At 32.8% G+C, this 19,776-nt stretch overlaps 1 protein-coding gene across 3 annotated transcripts in view; it reads left to right on the plus strand.

Annotated features, from left to right (window-relative positions):
* AMY2B (amylase alpha 2B) overlaps window positions 1-18,076 on the plus strand; it is a 45,948-nt gene extending 27,872 nt beyond the window's left edge. Inside the window, exons 2-12 of one of the 3 annotated variants that reach the window (XM_042953112.1) lie at window positions 2,405-2,608; window positions 10,026-10,239; window positions 10,567-10,713; window positions 11,517-11,714; window positions 12,133-12,363; window positions 13,135-13,268; window positions 14,058-14,180; window positions 14,280-14,379; window positions 15,890-16,008; window positions 16,111-16,236; window positions 17,841-18,076. In XM_042953112.1, coding sequence (XP_042809046.1) covers window positions 10,072-10,239; window positions 10,567-10,713; window positions 11,517-11,714; window positions 12,133-12,363; window positions 13,135-13,268; window positions 14,058-14,180; window positions 14,280-14,379; window positions 15,890-16,008; window positions 16,111-16,236; window positions 17,841-18,030 — 1,536 coding nt within the window. In that variant the 5' untranslated portion in view covers window positions 2,405-2,608; window positions 10,026-10,071 and the 3' untranslated portion in view covers window positions 18,031-18,076. Of the gene's footprint in view, window positions 1-2,316; window positions 2,609-2,762; window positions 2,834-10,025; window positions 10,240-10,566; window positions 10,714-11,516; window positions 11,715-12,132; window positions 12,364-13,134; window positions 13,269-14,057; window positions 14,181-14,279; window positions 14,380-15,889; window positions 16,009-16,110; window positions 16,237-17,840 lie in introns of those variants that run through there. The other 2 variants (XM_042953113.1, XM_042953114.1) reach the window with 2 other exon arrangements.
* The last annotated feature ends 1,700 nt before the right edge of the window (window positions 18,077-19,776 follow it).

Here is a 19,776-nt window from a genome sequence, read left to right on the forward strand (position 1 = left end):
GGAGATGGCTGTTAGGATGAAGTGTGCAAAAAGAGCTGGCAGCAGATTTGGGAGAGATGTGGGTTTAGCACCTGGGACTTTGGGCGTGCCTACAGCCCATTAGGTGAATGTTAGTGTAGGGAACTTCAAAAGGTCCATGAGTGGATCTACAGCTGAAACCCTGAAGCATACAGAAGGAAATGAGTTCCTTAAACGCCATTTGATATTCCTTGTCTACCTCCTTCCATTTCCCTTCCCTCCTCCAAGTCAGGGAGGTCATTCCTTAGAACTCTGGTGCTGCAGGAGAGAAACAAGCTCTCCAGCTGCAGCCCACGTGCAGCTGGGCAGTCTGTCACTTCTTGTGCTTTTCACATCCTCTGCCAGAGAGGTAACTCCTTCTGTTGCCAAAAGCCCAGAGTGTTGCACTGATGTCCTGGAGAGGGAGCCTGCCTCAGTGGGTTCCTCTCTTACCTCTGCCTCCAAACTCCCCTCTGTACCAGTCTGATGGTGTGCCAGGCTCTCCTATCAGGCTGATGCTTCCATGTGTATCTGTCCAGTGGTATACCCTCCAGCTTCCCCTTATCTAATCAGGGCAACGTGGGTGGAGCAGGTTCACCAATTCTGCTGAATCCACAGTTCACTCTGAGATCTATCCACTTTCTCTCGGGTGCACAAGTAGATAGAAATTTCACAGGTGTCCTGTTGTAATGTACAGAGGCACTTTTATTCATGTATAGGTGACTAATTGTAATCAAAGAGGAGATGAAAGAGGAACGACTCATACCACCATGATGCTGACATCACATGTCAATTTTTAAAAATTGTTATTGGTTTAATATAAATGCCACTTGTCTTAATCCTAGGTCTTGTTTTTTATATCAATAAAATAATATTAGATTTAGATAAGTGGTTTCAAATTTAAGAAGAGAAAGATAAGAACAATATATTAATGGTAGATATTTTTGTAAAACTGAATTTCATGACTTTTGTCTGAAAATATATTTTTTATACAATTTCTTTTAAAATTCTATTGATTATTTAGAGCTCAAAATCTAGAAACCATTGGACTATTCCAGTAGTCTCTTTCAATATAAATATTCTCTGATCTTATTTATTTTTTCTTCCTACATCCCAAGAAAAATGAAACGGCATATAGAATGTATTAGGAATCAAAGAGCTTACAGGAACTTAATGGTTGTATCAATCAGGATAGACTAGGTTATGCTGCAGTAACAAAAAGCTGAATACTCAGTAGCTTACAGTAGCCAAATTTATTTCTTGTGTTTATCTTAGATCAACAAGGGGACTCTTCATATGAGTCACTTTACAATCTGCCACTGAAACTTTATTTTAATACAGAGGCCCCAGAACAAAACATATTACTTCTGCTTGTATTTTATTGCCGAAGCAAATGACATGAAAATTCCCAAATTCAACAGGACAAGGTATATGTAACCTGCAGGAAGGAGCACTGAATATTTATGAATAGTAATACCTTCTGTGGGTATGAAATCAGGTATAAAACCTGTAACAGAGAAAGATTAATTTTGTTTAGTGTGAAAATTTGAAAAACAGGAAATATGAGACTAATAACCCTTACTACTTTTGCAATTTTATAAACTTATTAATGTTAGCTAAACAGAAATTTCCAGATTCTAAAATATCTTCACATAAAGTATTTTACTTGACTTTTATCACTTGACTCAGTGATGGGGACTGATAAGACTGAGTAATGGCTAAGAGCTCACTATGGAGTTAAACTGCTTGGTTTTGAATTTCAGTTGCAGTGTTTATGGAAATTTGACCATGGAATAGTTGTCTTACTTAATATTAGTGCTTCAGTTTCCTTTTTTAAAACTGGGTATAATCATAGTTCTAGCTTGCATTTATGTTTGTGTAAGGAATCAAAGTGGTAATAGTAACATTCAATGCATATTGTTAGTTGGTTTTACTTATTTTTGTACTTTTATCATATTTATCAACAATACTATTATCCCCATTTTCCAACTAAGATCTAAATGCAATCTATAGGCTTCTCTTTTCCTTAAGGTTCACATAGTAGGTCGCAAACTCAGATGCAAAATTAGATTTTGGTTTAGAGACTTTGTTTACATCCTACTCACACTTTTTTGTATAATGTAACACAATCATTTTAATCTGTGTCTTTAAAGGTTATTTTATAAAAAAAAATTCATAGATTGATATAAATGATTTAGGAAATAAAAAGACTAATTGAGATTGGGAGATAATACTGAAAAAGAGAAAGGAAGACCAAAAGAGAAAGCAAACAACTGAAAAGGTACAGTGTAATTAGAAGTGTCAGGGAAGCAATTGAGCTGAGGGAAGACAGTTGGTTTTCGGAATTGGGAGTGATAGTAGCTAATCAAGTATCATTGTGGAGCTCACATTACACTTTTTTTCACAGATTTGGTTTGGAGAGTTGGAACAGCATTGTAAGAGCACCTATGGAGAAGAAGAGGATTATAGAAAATCTATAAAGCTTTAAATTCAGCATTTTTTTCCTCATTGAAGAGAAAGCAAAACAAGAACTATATGATTTTTGTTATTGTATGATTGAAAAGACTGACCTGTCTACTTGAGAGTTTGCTGATGTAAAGAAGTTGATGTGGTAAGTTATCTTAATGTTTTGTGAGTATTGTAGTCCCTACCCCCCGTTTTTTGTCTTGAAATAAGTGGTTTCTGTCATATGATTTGATACAGGTCAAAGTTTTACAAGCTATTTTAGGTTTGTTGACAACTCAAGTTTCAGTTTCCAGCAGCACAAAATGTACTGTTTCTGTTTGAAGTGTGTCTGAGTCTTGGCTGAAAACGTTTCTCTCATTTAAAGAATCTTGTAGGTAAACTTGATTATATTTGCCTTCTTTTCTCTAACTTCACAGGTGATTTATTATCCTGAGCTCAGGGTTCATTTTCCTGTTTTTCCTTTAAGTTTTTTGTTTTTGTTTTTCTTTTTGTTTTATGGAGGTAGGTAGCTCATAGGAGACAGGATACTGTTTTGAGAAAATTGTACATGATTCAGTGTAAAATTTAGAGGAATTAAGACTTTTTTTCAGTAAGAGAAACCACTAACTTGAACAACTACTGTATTGATAATACTAATGAAAGTTCTAGAATATTGAAAACTAGAAAAATAGAAAAAGAAAACACTTGGAGATAAATAAAAGTGACAAAATAACAAGCATAGATGTGACATTTAAGGTATTTCTGTTAAAATTTTTAATAATATTTTAAACAACTTACTCTAAAGATATTTATATAGATATGAAGTATCTAGGCTAATAACTACAAATGACAAGAGTAGATAACTTGTTTATTTTAGGTTAATGTTAATTTATTTACATGTTAAAAAATATATTAGTATATGCCTGAGATGAGAGGTTGTTTTGGAAAGGGGAAAAGAACATTATAAATAACTAATACTTATATAGGTAACTGACATTTATATAGGTAGAAAGGAAGCTATAGAAATAGATACTGGTTTTTTGACTATTACTTTTTGCTTAACATTTTAATAGAGCTCCTTTATGCTATTTAAGCCATGGTATGATTTAGGTAGACTTAAGCTAAATGACCAAATTTATGGTATTTCATGTGTTAAGAGAAGTCCTGAATTTTTTCTAGAGCCTTTCCCTTATGATGTCATTTATATTGTAGACATTAAATAAAATAACAAGTATCTTTTATATAATACTGATTGAGAAAAAAAAAATACTTGAGAACATCAGAAACTAGAAAACTTATGGAGGCGTCTGAGTTAATAGATTTTTTTTTTCTTTTTAACATCGGATATGTTTTATTGGCACTTCAAATATAAATACTTCTTAAGGAGTATTGCTTTATTGGTAGGATATTATCAAATGTTCTAGCTCATATTTTTAAGGAACTCCCAAGACATCTCATATGACTTATTATAGTAACCCTTAAAACTTGAAAAGGAAATTTCTTCTTTTAAAGAAGAAATATGAGATGTGGGCAGCAGAGCATTGATATTAGTATTAATAACTGTGAATAGCTTCTCTGAGGGGAACAATTTTAGGAAATCTATAATGAGAAGTAGCCATAATAACTATCTCAAGTTCTTATTTTTTTAATTTGTTATTGATGTCAAAGATGTCAAGGATTTGTTTGCAGATTTTACTTCACAAGATATAAAAATATGCTTTAGTTGTTTTAATGCTTATGGAGTTTATAGCTCTTTAGATTGAGAGGAAAATTAAGATTAAATGAGAAAATATAGGACAGTGACTGACACTTGATAAAGATTATTGTATGATTGTATATATCCACCTATGCTGGGGTGCTGGTAAAATTTCTTGAATTATGTCTGTATAATTTTAATATGTTATCCCTTATTTTAATAACATCTTAACATACGTGTGAAAAACACTTGTTATTAAAAGAACAGTTCAGAATTAACTAATGAGGCAGTGATGAGAAGTTATGTCAAAATCAATGTGTGTCTGCTAGAAGTTCTAAAGTGGTTAAAACTAAAAGAGAGAAAAAGAAGAGTGGAAAAAATAGGTAGAAAACATTGCCAGTTCCTTCTTATCACTATCTATTCTTTCGTGTGTTTGTGTGTGGGGGGGGGGGGTGTGCAAATAGTTCTGAGAAATAGAAAGTATTATTAGAATTTGGCAAGAGTGGAATGGAAAGAGAGAATGTCCAAGTGATAATAACTAGAAGTAGAAAGAGAACATGAGTTTAGAGCAGTTTGAACAGTACCAGCAGTAAAAATAACAAAACAATAATAACATCACAGCAGCCAAATATATTGAGTTTTTATTGTATTCATGCACCAGGATAACAGCTTTATTGGTGTTAATTCACTTAATCATCATGACAGCTTTATGAGGTACATATTGCTTTTTCTAGTTCATAGATAAACTTAAAGAGATTATTTTCCACAGTCACACAGATGATAAATGACAGGGTCAGAATTTAAACTGTAGTTTGTCTAACTCCTAAGGTCATGTTCTTAACCATTACATTTTAACATTTGGAACCTTAAGTGATGTATAAAGTTCAAACCATGCTGCTCTTATCTAATTCCCGCCTCTTTATCACCATCAGCCCTATATCATCCACAGTCTCATCAGTCTTCTCTCCTATTCTTATTCTAATACTCATCTACCTCCAGTTGGTCTCTTGTCCTCCTTGCAAATTTTCCTTCCTATTTGTTTTTGAAAGCCTTTCTCTGGTAATAAAAGTCCTTTCCCTATTATGAAGGCACCTCTTTATATGCTCCCTCCAATCTCCCTTATCATATACACTGCTGGGCTTTACCCGAACAAAGTTGTAAATTTGGACTCAACAGCTGTCTTGTCAACTCTCTTTGTCTACTCTCAAAGGTCCAGCTCTCCAGGCCTGATAATTCATCCATGTTCATTGACTTATATATACTAGTTGTTTATAGATGTTATCTATTCTGATTGGTCAGTGTCTGTGACCAAATCCAGTTGTTAAATATTTTGTATGCCATTTCTGAAACTATCATTGCTTTGTTGAAAGTTCCCAAATCTATCTGCTTCTTTCTTCATATCTAATACTTTTTTATACTTCAATCTCAGTATATCCCAGTATTAGTTCTTCAGTTTCCCTAACCAAGTCTGCTTCTAGATTGCTCAAGAATGGTAATTGCATTGTCATTCTTCGATTCATTAACCTTTAAATCAGAGTCCCCTTTGACTCTTCCTTTTCTTTATTTTCCTACATCCAGTTACTTACCATTTCATGTAGACTTGGTCTCCACCAAATCTATTTTATCTTTCCTTTCTGTATTAGTGAATTATTGCCGAATAACAATAATAATGTATTATGCCTCACAATTTTATGGGTTGGCTAGGTGGTTCTTCTGCTGCTTTTGTCCTGGAATAACCATTCGACTACAGTTAGTTGGTAGATCAACTCAGATGGTTGGAATGGGTAGAAACAATTAGATCTCTTCATGTGGTAATTTATCCTAGTTATCCAAACAACACAATGGTCTTAGATTTTTCAAGAGATCAAGATCCATTGGGTAAATGCTAGTCAAACTTCTGTTTGTGTCTTATTTGCTGACATCCCACTGGGCAAAACGACTTATAAGCCAATTCCATAGCCTATGAAGGAAGAGACCCCAAAGTGGATACAAGCAAGTGTCATTCACTGGGTGACACTGATTGTAACAATTTATTATACACTCAATTTCACTCCTACTGCTATTTTCAATTGTTTCTATCTCAGTTCTCTTTGCTTCCCAATCCATCTGATATACTGTAAAAGCTCTAATCAAGTTACTGTTCTTTTTCAAAACAAACAAACAAACAAACAAACAAACAAATGAACAACACCCTTCTATATAGCTTCTTATAGCTTTAGGAAGAAATTCTACTTTCTCCTCCTTGACTTTAAGATATCTCAATATGACTCTCCTACCTTAATTCCTATGGCTCCCCTGCACCTTACTTAGTGTTCTACAAAACTATATTGGTTTCTTGATATTCTTCTTTCTCATTTCCTAAATTTGTTTTCATTTTTGTTTTTGTTTTTATTTTTTTTAGTCAGAGCTATTTCACCTTCTCTGTTTTATTTAAAGGTTAAAGTCAAACCTGTTCTTTGAATTGACTGTATCTTCCTCTGTTCTCATCCAGCACAAATTATTTTTTCTATCAATGAAATCATGAAACACTACTTGTATCTTTCTTAAAGTAGTAATCATATTCTTTATTTTATTATTGTTACTTATGTTTGTGTACAGATGTGTCCTTTCTCTGATTTAATATTATCTCTAGAATGGTACTGCCCATTAGAAATTTAATGAAAACTACATATATAATTTAAAAATTTTTGATAGCCAAATATTAAAAGATGCCAAAAGAAATTGGGGAAATTAAGGTTAATAATAAATTTTATTTAACCTAATGCATTCCAAAATATCATTTCAGCATATAAATGACATAAAATTATTAATTTTTTACATTAATTTTTCACACTATTTCTTCAAAATGTGGAGTATATTTTCCACTTATAGAACATTTCTGTACAGACTAATATTTTAAGTTATCAGTAGCCAAATGTTGTAGCTACCATGTTGAATATCACACCTCTAGAATACTATGAGGAATATTGGTATAATACAGAGAATGTTGATTTGTGGTAGGACCTATTAACAAATTCTGTCTTGTTATATACTGTCTGAGCCTGGACAGTTTACTTTTTATCTGGGCTATAGTTCCTTTATGTGTAAAAAGTTTTTTGCAAAGATTAAATTATATCACATAATTTCTGACAGTGTTTGTTTATTTTTAAAAATCATTGAAGACATAACCCAAGTTATGCCAATGCTTTGCACAGTGCCTAGAATTTAGAATCTTATGTTACAATTTGTTGATTACATAAGCCATTACTAGCTATTTGTTTTGCTAGTTTCTAGGAATTTAGATAGGAAGTCTACCTTTAAGAAGTTTTGTCCAGAATGATGGACACATAAGTACTTAATTATTTATAATATATTTACAATATAAATCAAATACAGCTTAATATTGTGATATATGTTAAAAAGCTATCATATAGATCAGTTATTAACTATGCCTGGGAATAACAGGATAGGCTTTAAAAGATGTTGCTTATGAAGTATACAAGGATGATGGAAAGTGATTATAGAAAGGAAAACACTTTGAAAATTACGGAGCAATGAAATTACTTGTGAAATATGAGGAAATTTTAGTTTTGCAATGGGTAAACATTAGGGACTAAATGTTTGTGTCTCCCCCCCACCAACTTTACATATTGAAACCCTAGCTCCCCGTGGGTGGTATAAGGTTGTGGGGTCTTTGGGAAGTAATTAGGTTTAGATGAAGTCATGAGAGTGAGCCCCATGATGGCATTAGTGTCCTTGTAAGAAGAGAGACTAGAGCTATACTCTGTTCTCCATCATATAAAGATACAGGGAGAAGATGGCCATCTATGAACCTGGAAGGGGGCTCTCACCAGACACTGAACCTACTGACATTTTGATTTCAGGCTTCCTAGCCTCCAGAACTATGAGAAATAAATATTTGTTGATTATCACCCAGTCTGTGATAATCTTGTTGTAGTAACTTGAACTGACTAAGAAAGTAGGACACATAGTGTTTACATGGTGAGTTGGAAGAAGGACCAAAGGAGAGCATTAGGGTTGCTAGAGAAATAATTATGGACCATAGTGCTCTACGTAACCCTTCCCCAAAGCTGGTACTTCCTTATTTTTCCTTATCTTAATGAATGGTATCATTACCAGATACCTAGTTCTTTAGTTTTTCTCTTTCCCTCATTCTTTAAAAAAAAAAAAATTTTTTTTTAATGCTTATTTATTTTGGAGAGACAGAGTCCAAGCAGGGGAGGGGCAGAGACAGAGAGAGACACAGAATCCTAAGCAGGCTCCAGGCTCTGAGCTGTTGGCACAGAGCCCAGCGTGGGGCTCAAACTCATGAACTGAGAGACCATGACCTGAGCCAGACTCATGAACTGAGAGATCATGACCTGAGCCAAAGTCGGCCGTTTAACCTGCTGAGCCACCCAGGCGCCCCTCTCTTTCCCTCATTCTTCAGCTCTAATCTATCCATAAACCTATTACCTCTCTGTCTATGAAATATATCCTGTCAATGCCCTTAGTCTAAGCCACTCACCTCTTTCCTAAACCACTAAAAAAGTCTAACAGATCTCCTTACCCCTACTCTTGTTTTCCTATAATCCAATTTCTTCAGAGTAACAAGAGTGATTTTCTTTTAAAGTACACCAGAGTTTCTTAGCTCCCTTTCTTACAGACACAATGCCTCTCTCTTTCATTATATTCTACAAGATCCTACATGATCTGGCCTAATTCTCAGACCTCATATAAATTTGCCCTTCCCTTTATTACATATTGTTTAGCTACACTGACTTCTATTTATTTATTTATTTATTTATTTATTTATTTATTTATTTATTTATTTAATATTGCTTGAAGTTTTTCTTTCCTTGGGTTTTTTCTGTTGTACTTTCCTCTAGATTGCTCTTTCTCTGATCTTCAAATCACTGGGTGCTTCTAATCCTTCAAATACTAGCTGAAAATCATTTCCACAAAGAAATCTTTCCTGAATATTTAGTTTAAAATACCTTAATGGCAAAGTCACTTTCTATTTTATTACTATTAATTCATACTAGTTCTTATTGATATCTTCAATGTATCATCATCATCATTTAATCCTATATTTCTTTCCACACTAGAATGTAACAAGAACAAGAATCCTATCTATCTTATTTATTACTGTATACCAAATATCATCCACATGCTTAAACAAAAAACAATATTCAGTTAATGCTTGTTGGATTAAAGGATTAAGTGTTTTCCACCTGTACTATTATTCTCTTTCATAGGTTTTTACTTACGTTAAGAAGAAAATGAGGTGTGAATTTATTAATTTAGTGTCCTATCAGGTATGAAATATTTGGCTATAAGGGGAAAAAAACAAAACGCTCTGCTGCTACAGCCACTGCATTAAGCATATGATTTGATGGAGTGGGGAAAAGTGTCTCTATCTTTATTTCAACTTCCAAATAGTTTCTTAAATCTTAATGTAGAAAGTTAAATAACTAAAAATTAGGGTTGGTGGTATAAGAAAAGAACTGAATTAAATATCCTGTTTCTTTTTGAAATTGAAACATTATAATGTTTGCAAATAGATAGTTAAGGCAATGTTTTGATTATAAATTCAACTGGCTTTGATTGTGATTTTCCTTCTATTTGTGAAGGACTTCAGAAAGAAATCTAATTCTAATTAAATAATCCATGATTGAGGATTCTCTCTATATAAAATTCCAGATGTTGAAAAAGGTTAATATTCCCTCAGTAAAGAAAGCATTAAGTTCTAAAAGGTCATTTAGATTGTTTGCCTGGTATATTGTTTACAGATATTCTTCACCTGTTAATATTATTATTATTGATAATTCTTTTCAGATCATGAACACTTTATGCTCTATGTATTTATTCATGTTAATATTTACCTAGTAAAATATTTTTCTTACAGGAAGATAAATAGTTGCTGCAAAGAACACTGACAACTTCAAAGCAAAATGAAGTTCTTTCTGTTGCTTTCAGTCATTGGGTTCTGCTGGGCTCAGTATGCCCCAAATACCAAACCTGGACGGACATCTATTGTCCATCTGTTTGAGTGGCGCTGGGCTGACATTGCTCTTGAATGTGAGCGATACTTAGCTCCCAAAGGATTTGGAGGGGTTCAGGTGGGTATTATTCTTAGTATAAATTGCAAAGTTTGCTGTGCTTATAGTAAATGGTATTATGATCTGTATCTGTGAAGCTGGAAGATTTTACTGCACAAATAGGTACTCTAAAACGGTTTACTGAGGAAGAAAAAAAGTTAGTATTATTGACAACTTTATGTTTTGTTTCTGATATAAACCTTCTTCAGGAGGACATTTCCAATGTGGTAGTTAAAAATGTAGCTGTATATGCAAAGATTCAGAAATAAGTTTAGATCATTGATTATGTTATAGAGTATCTGATGATATAAAGTAACCCATAATATGATACTTATTGTTTATTTGTAGATCTCTCCACCCAATGAAAATGTTGTGATTAATAGCCCTTTAAGACCTTGGTGGGAAAGATACCAACCAGTTAGCTACAAGTTATGCACAAGATCAGGAAATGAAAATGAATTCAAAGACATGGTGACTAGATGTAACAACGTTGGTGTAAGTGAATTAAAATTTCCTTTAAAAACATTATTTAGGAAAATTCTCTCTCTTGTCTCCTGTTCCTTATGAGCAGAATATATTCCATAGTTTTTTATTTTATTTTATTTTACTTTACACTTAAGCTATAACTAGAACTTAATTGTTACCTATGTTTAACTTTTGTAAATCTTTGTATATGTATCATTTGTCTACTAAAGAAAATTTCAATCAAAGTTTAAAGCCAAAATTATTTATAAAGCAAATATAACTGTACACATTTCTGGGGAATACTTTCTAGTTAGGAATTGGAAATTCCAGTTGCAATATTTGTTATAATTTTTATGTGGCTTGTATATGCACCTATAATTTCTGGGTCTTCTTCCCCATAGGTTTTTTGATGGTAAATAGTTATATTATGAGAGATTTACCTTCCTCTCTTTAGATGCTAAGTAGATAATAGAGGCTAGCTGCTTCTTTCTTAGGATGATGCATGGAAATTTCAAAAACCAACGTTCTCTCCTGTCTTTTATGATTCTGATCTGTCCCCCCAAAAGGCTATTTGCATTTTTTCATAGTTATGGTAGTTTTAGTTACCAGTTTGTCACTTATGTAAATATTTTACCAAGAGGGTAAAATGCAGATAGGTATTCAGTTCACATGGATTTCCCTTCACACTTAACTTTTGGTTTACTAGGAAGATAAGTTAAAAAATAACAAATACCAGTTTTGGAGTGTGATTACCATGCTGTAAACTTTAGTCGATAATACTATAGATTTCTACCTCTCTAAAGACAAACTGAAATAGAAACTTTGTTTTTCAGGTCCATATTTATGTGGATGCTGTAATTAATCATATGAGTGGGAATGGTGTGGGTGCAGGAACAAGCAGTACTTGTGGAAGTTACTTCAACCCTGGAAATAGAGATTTTCCAGCAGTCCCATTCTCTCATTGGGATTTTAATGATGGTAAATGTAGAACTGGAAGTGGAGACATTGAGAACTATAATGATCCTTATCAGGTAATTAAAGAAAAAAACCACAGTGATTGGAATAAAGAGCTATCCGTGCCTTTAATTATCTACATGTAGCTTATTGATCTTCATTTTAAATACTGGTTTAGATTCCTTATGAAAATAAGGATTCCAAGTCTGACTCTTTAAAAATTAGAAACTCAAATCAGTATTTAAAATATTTTTCCCAATTAAATTTGTCCCAATAAAAAAAAAAAAAAAAACTCATCTGCTTTATTTCCTACAGACTCCATTTTTTCTAATACATCAAAGATATGTCCATACTAGAATGTCAGTATGTTCAGTTCCCAATGCAAAAAAGACACTATAGAAACACCTGTTAATGAATAAATGAATGAATAATCAAATGGATTGTCAGGTTAAGGTGGTGTTTTGTGTATCAATCACAAAATTTTTACCTCAATAGGTCAGAGATTGTCGTCTGGTCGGTCTTCTTGATCTTGCACTGGAGAAAGATTATGTGCGTTCTAAGATTGCTGAATATCTGAACCGCCTCATTGACATTGGTGTAGCAGGGTTCAGAATTGATGCTTCTAAGCACATGTGGCCTGGAGACATGAAGGCAATTTTGGATAAACTGCATAATCTAAGTACAAACTGGTTCCCCGAAGGAAGTAAACCCTTCATTTACCAGGAGGTACATCAGTACATATATGTATATGTATTTCATAGGTATATGAAAAAATATAATTTAATTAATTAGAAAATAAATGGTAGATTTAATTAAAGATACAATTTCTGTAGTTTAATGGCTGTATCATTTGTATAGAAGAGTGTTCTTTAACTTTCTTTCATTGGAACAGCATCTAACATCTAACTATCACAAGAGGTTTTATGGAAGTGCAGAGAATTCATTTAGGCTGCAAACATCTGTGTCATTTACGGTCTCCCCAGAGACCATTAGAAAAGACAGATAATAACATAGTTGCTATCTTGAGCCAGTCTGAGTTTAAATCTTGGCTATAGCACTAGTAGCTGTGTTCACTTAGGCAAGTTGATTAACCTCTGTATGCAACATTTTATTTTCAAGTGAAGAAAAGGGATGGTGATAATAGTTATGTCTTTGTCTTTGTCCAACAGTTAAATGAGTTAATATTTATTAACCACTTAGAAATGTTGTCATCCAGATATCAAGTGCTATATAAGTATGACCTATTGTTATCATTTATGTACAATACTAAATTAGGTCAACATTCTCACAGGACAACAGATCACCTTGTATCATGTTATTTTTAATATTGTAGCATATAATTTAGCAAAAAAGCAAGAATCTTGATATAAAGAAAACCATTTTGGGTATTTCAAATAACATAACTAGTTTCAAGTCATTTTCTACATAATGTTAACCTTTTGGTTAAAATTCTTTAAAGTTCTTATTAAAGTAATATTTTTCTTGTATTTCTACTAGGTAATTGATCTGGGTGGTGAGCCAATGAAAAGCAGTGAGTACTTTGGAAATGGCTGTGTGACAGAATTCAAGTATGGTGCAAAATTAGGCACAGTTCTGCGCAAGTGGGATGGAGAGAAGATGGCTTACTTAAAGTAAATGAAATACGATTTGTCTTTTAAATTATTTCACAGATGTATTAGTCTTATTATCCCAATCTGAGTTATCTTCTTTGGAACTTATTTAGAATTTTTAAGGATTCAATTACGAATAATAAGGGTTATAGTTTCCCAAATTCCAATGTATCATCTTTATTATTTAGAATGTCAATCATGAGGATATCTCAAAACCTCAAATATAACCTAGAGACTTTAATCTATGTCTTATATAACTCTACTATATTTGACTAGTGTTTGTATACAATATGTGAAGGCCATGCTATTATTAAAATGATTGTATCATTTATAAAGTACCTAAAATGTGGCTACATTATGGATTTTACATATATTATATCAATTAATTAATTTCAAATATTAGAATGTTTATATTATAACAATACAATATTAAAACCTGATTTTAACCCAGTTTTCCATTCTGTATGATGTGATATGGATGTTGATCCTTCTGAAGTCTCATCTAAATTATACTGAAACCTCTAAAAGGACTTTTTATAACAAAAATCTCATACCTGTAACATGAATATAATACAAGTAATCCATACATATATACATACATTGAATGTATAGTATATCTATATATATAGTATATTTATCTATCTCTCTATATATTTATTTTTTTATTTTAAAAACACTCCTATAGAATAATCATTTAATTAGAGACAGAATTTCATTAGGGGATGCTATACCAAAAGAAATACACATTTAGGTTACCCTAAAACTATTGGAAAAGAATACATGTATTTTTGTGTATATGTGTTTTAATAGGAACTGGGGAGAAGGATGGGGTTTCATGCGTTCTGACAGAGCACTTGTCTTTGTGGACAATCATGACAATCAGCGAGGACATGGAGCTGGAGGAGCATCTATTCTAACATTCTGGGACTCCAGGTAGGAAATAAACCCCCCCCGCCCCATTTTTTTACATTTGTTTTAATGACATTAAAAGTATTGTTTTCTTCTATGATGATATCATTTTGTAACCTTCAGACTGTACAAAATGGCAGTTGGATTTATGCTTGCTCATCCGTATGGATTTACACGAGTAATGTCAAGCTTCCGTTGGCCAAGACATTTTGAAAATGGAAAAGTAAGTTTTTGTGCTGTCCAATATATATTTTTCTCAAGAAAGGAAAGGCAGTTTTGTTTTAATTGTACATGACACTATTATATTTACTATTTATCAAGTATTTAAGTGTAAACCTGATGCAGGATGCTTTTAGCAATTCAATTAATATTATGGTCTCTGTTGTCAAAGAGTATTGTAGGCTATATCAGAAGTATGACAAACATCCCCTCCCCAAAGAAACACTTTAAAATAAGGATATAGTAAGTAAAATATGTACTTCTCATACGTACCTACTTCATAGAGTTGATATGAGGATTACAAGTTAACACTGGTAAAGAACTTAAAACAGTACCTGCCCATAGTATGATCAATATAAATATTTGTTAAATACTTTTTTTTAAAAAGTTGTATGGAATGAAAAGAAGTTGTTCAGTTGAACTTTTGTTAAATAGGGAAAATATCTTATAAGTGGAAGGAAAATATATGTATTAAGGAAGGGAAATTTACAGACTATTTTGGAAAAGGTAAAGATGAGAAAAATATTTGGGGTAATATATGGGGTATTGAGTAGCAATTTGAAAAACGAACTGAGAAATATAATTATGAATGTATTGGGAAAGTTATTGGAATTTTTTTTTTTAAACTGAAGATTTCAGATGCAGCATTGTACAGCAACTTCATACCTAAACTAAAAATCTTTTTCACGTCAAACCAGACTGATTTCTTCCATTTTTTTTCTCTATCTTTAAAATTACCAATCCGAAAATCACAAGATTAAAAATTTGATCAATTTAGTAAAGAATATTGTGATGTATTGACTAGCACATTTATCCAAAAGGAAGAATGAAAGAAATGAATATTTATTCAGCAATTATCATATTCAAGGCATTTTTCACATAATTATTTAATTAGGCACAGAGAAGGTATGTATGTTAACTAAGTTTTCTTTTTTTTTTAATGTTTATTTACTTATTTTGAGAGAAAGAGAGTATGAGCAGGGGAGGGGCAGAGAAAGAGGGAGACAGAATCCCAAGCTGGCTCTGCACTGTCCAGCACAGAGCCAGATGGGCTTGACCTTATAAACCATGAGATAATGACTTGAGCCAAAATCAAGAGTATAGTGCTCAACTGACTGAGACACCCAGTCACCCCAATGTTATCTAAGATTTTTTATCTAATAGTAATAGAATCTGTGTTTTAATTCTGCTGTCTCTGACACTAAAGTTCTTGTCATTTCAATGTCATTCACTTTTTTCCCAGAGCTTAGCCATAACAATTCCTTGGAAAGAAAGTGAAGAGGTAAAAAAAAAAAAAAAAATCTGACCTTTAATATATGGCACTAAGAGAATTAGCAATTGGGAAGAAAATGGTGAGGACCTGGTAAAGGGCTATAAAAATACTGAAGGAGTTAGTATTACTAAATGAAGATGCTGTAGACACAAGTAAGACAGATTGGGTTTTGTGTAATAAAGAAGAAAGAAACAAATACATGAAATGTTAAAAAATCTAAGCTTTTTTTCCTTTAATTAAGGATGTTAATGATTGGATTGGGCCACCAAATAATAATGGAGTAATTAAAGAAGTTACTATTAATCCAGACACCACTTGTGGCAATGATTGGGTCTGTGAACATCGGTGGCGTCAAATAAGGTATCTTATTTAGAGATGACCTCTAATATTAAACATTCTTAAAATTTTATTTTAAACTGTTAAATGTATTCATCAGCATTTTATGTGGTATTTTATCTTTAGGAACATGGTTATGTTCCGTAATGTAGTTGATGGCCAACCTTTTACAAACTGGTGGGATAATGGTAGCAATCAAGTAGCTTTTGGAAGAGGAAACAGAGGATTTATTGTTTTTAACAATGATGACTGGTAAGTAGATATCAATTAGAAGTAACATTTTAAATAACATTTATACTAGTTTCTCGGTTTACTACTTTCTCTTATTACACATTTACTTTTTTTATATCTGAAAAAATTCTTTAGTCAGCAGATTAAGAAAACACAGGAATCTGAAAAGAACCAGAAGAAAAATAATGGCTCTTATTCTTCTGATCTCTTCCTTATTAGGACTTTCTGTTCTAAGTGGAATTATTCTATGTGCACCCTTGCATATCATGTGCAGATATTCTGCACATGTATGTTTCCACACATATACCCCACACAAAATACACAGAGTAGTTGATATAAAGGTTGTGAAATCACTAAAAGAACATGTCATAGCCCCTTTCCTCTTTCCTCCCCTTTTTTAAATAATGGAAAAATATTGCTTCAGTATCTTTTTTTAGCTCTTTTTTTCAAGTACTCTTTTATCTAATTTTTGGTCTTCTTTTTTTCATTTCCTTGTCTCTCTCTGACAAATAATATGTTTTTTAAAGCATATGTATAAAGAGCATGTATCTTATGGTCCGTCAGTGACCCGCCTCAGGAGATTTTTGAGTTTTAACTCTGAGACTTCTTATTGGCTTTCATTGGTCATACTTATATCCTCTGCCTCTAGTATATTGATTCCCTAATATATAGAACTATAGCTTAGAAGACATCTTTTAAGCAATTGAAATGTCTCAGTCCAAGGCCAACTTTCACTCATGCTTAGCTCATTCTAGCTTAAATTATATTTTGCTGACAAAAAAATAAATTGAATATATCTCTTTCTTACCAAAAGAAGCCATGGCTAGTCCTTTCATTTCTATCTTTTCTGGATGGGAGAAGCAAAATAAATTTATGAGACCTCTTTTTTTTTAATGTTTATCTATTTTTGAGAGAGAGAGAGAGAGAGAGAGAGAGAGAGAGAGAACATATGAATGGGATGAAGGACAAAGAGAGAGAAGACAGCCAAATAGGCTCCACTCTGTCAGTGAGGAGCTGGACTTGTGGCTTAATCTTACAAACAGTGAGATCACGACCTGAGCTAAAGTCAAGAGTCTTTTATGACCTAAGCCAAAATCAAGATTCACTTAACTGGCTAAGCCACTCAGGTGCCCCATAAAGTTATGAGACAGCTTTATATTTAAAACCATATACTTCACAAAATCCAAGATTATTTTTATCTCTAGCCCAAATTCATTTTAGCCTCTTGTGAAAAATAGTTTTGAAGAAATAATCAAATTTAAATTTTTGAAAGTAATTAGTATTTTCTTAAGTTTAGATGAGAACAAATTTAAAAGATTTGTGTTAACCACAAGAATTGCTTTTATCGAAAGGTGATAATTCACTCAAATCTTCACTGATATTCCTCAACTTTAATTTTGTGGTAATATTCACTATTGACTAGGGAATTAGTAAATCTTCTGTAAGATTACTTTTAGTCCTGGAAAACTGTTCACATCTACTGGAGAGGTTTTTGTATTTGGATTTTCTTCTCACTGAGACTTTGCTTAGAGTTCTACAGCACAAAGTTAACCTTTTAGAGATAGTCTGAATTCTTGCTTTTCATTCTGTTGAATTCAAGTTAAATCTTAAATTTTATTTTGCAGGCCATTATCTTTAACTTTGCAAACTGGTCTTCCTGCTGGCACATATTGTGATGTTATTTCTGGAGATAAAATTGATGACAATTGTACAGGAATTAAAATTTATGTTTCTGGGGATGGCAATGCTCATTTTTCTGTTAGTAACTCTGCTGAAGATCCATTTATTGCAATTCATGCTGAATCTAAATTATAAAATTTGAAGCAAATACACATAATCAGAGAAAAAACCAAGTGTATTTCTTTGTGTATGTGTGTGTGTGCGCGCGTTTGTATTCTTATAATTCATTAATTTTTGGTAAAAGCTATAAGTAACCAACTTGAAAAACTCAGAAAAGCATACAAATCATATATAATTATAAGCTAGCCACAATCAACATCATGTTATATTTTAGAAGACTTATGATGACTTATTTGTCAAAACAATTTCTAAGAATTCAGAGAGGCATCTTGATAAATATGTTTGTTGCCATTAACACCATTTGCCCAGTATGTATTTCTGTATTTCTTCCATCAAGTATTTCTAAGAATTAGTTAGGGATAGTTGATTTAATGATGATTCCCATACAGAGTTAGAACACTTGAATGGTTTTAACAGTATGAAAGCCCTTTTACAGTTAATAAGTTAAAAACTTAAATTATGCAAGGTATCATTCTTAATTATATGGAGCTCCCAGGAATATTCTTTCTGTATTTTTTTCTCTTTTTCTTTGTAATGTCTTTAACTTGATGTTTTTGTGTGTGTGTTTTCTTTCATCTCCTAACCCCCAGTATGAGTTTATTTATTTATTTAGGACTTTCATTACACCATATGCTCTGGATGTTTTTCCTGATCCTCTAGCTATTCATTTTCCTTCACCTTGACTTTAAATGTGTAATTTGGTAAGGATCTCATCTGGGTCTTATAACTCTCAGTTGTTTTCCTTATGCTTGAGTGATAAAATAAAACCATAATTGTGAATCTGTCTCTTCTTTTTACCTGTAAATTTATCTGTACTTGCCCCTGTTATTTTCTTTTTCCTGCCTGTCATAATGAAGAAAGTGTACTTCATTCTACCAAAGGCCATTCTTCTCACTTGTGTTAATAATACCATTTCCTTTTTTATCTTGTGGGGAAATTTGTTTCTTTCATTATTCTTTCTCTTCTGATTTAGTAATATTTCCCTTTCTGCTTAGATTACTCCCCTCAGGTTACATGTCTTCCAACTAACAAATCAATGACTCCCTCCCCAGTTCTTCCCAAATTAAATTAATTCCTGGTTAACCCTGATTTGTTAGGTCATAAATGTCATTGAATTTCAATAGAAGCAAAAAAGTATGTGACAAAATTCAACATCTTTTTATGATAAAATCTCTCAATAATTAGGTATAGAAGGAATGCACCACAGCATTATAAAAGCCATATATGACAAGCCTACAGCAAACATCATGCTCAATCGTGAAAAGCTGAAAGCTTTTCCTCTAAAATCTGGAACAAGAAAAGGATGTGTCATAGACTATGGGTCTAAAGTTCTTTCTTGTCTAGCAAGACAAGAGAATGAAAACCGAGAGATGGCTAATGTCTGGGAAAAGACAACAGCCCTGAATAAGGGTCCTTGCCCTGTATTTACTAAGATCAGAAGGCTTACAAACATGATGGGCATGCACAAAGAAACAAAAAAAACCTGGGAACATTAACTTGGGGATGTGAGGGAAAAGGGGGGTTTTGAAGGTATACGGTGTTTAGGATTTGGGTCAATATAAAACAAAATCCTGGCGCCAGGCAGATGGGCAGATGGGCAGTTGTTAACGGCAGGCAGGAGGCCCCATGTCTGTGTAGCTAGCCTAGGGGATAAGGAAGATAGGGGGAATAACCTCACAGTTAACAAGGCACCTTTTCTTTTGTTAATCATTTCTGCTCCGAGCTGCTTCCCCTGCAGCACAGCAGTCTATAGGGCAACTT

Source organism: Panthera leo, chromosome C1 (genome assembly GCF_018350215.1).
Source record: "Panthera leo isolate Ple1 chromosome C1, P.leo_Ple1_pat1.1, whole genome shotgun sequence".
NCBI classification, from domain to species: domain Eukaryota; kingdom Metazoa; phylum Chordata; class Mammalia; order Carnivora; family Felidae; genus Panthera; species Panthera leo.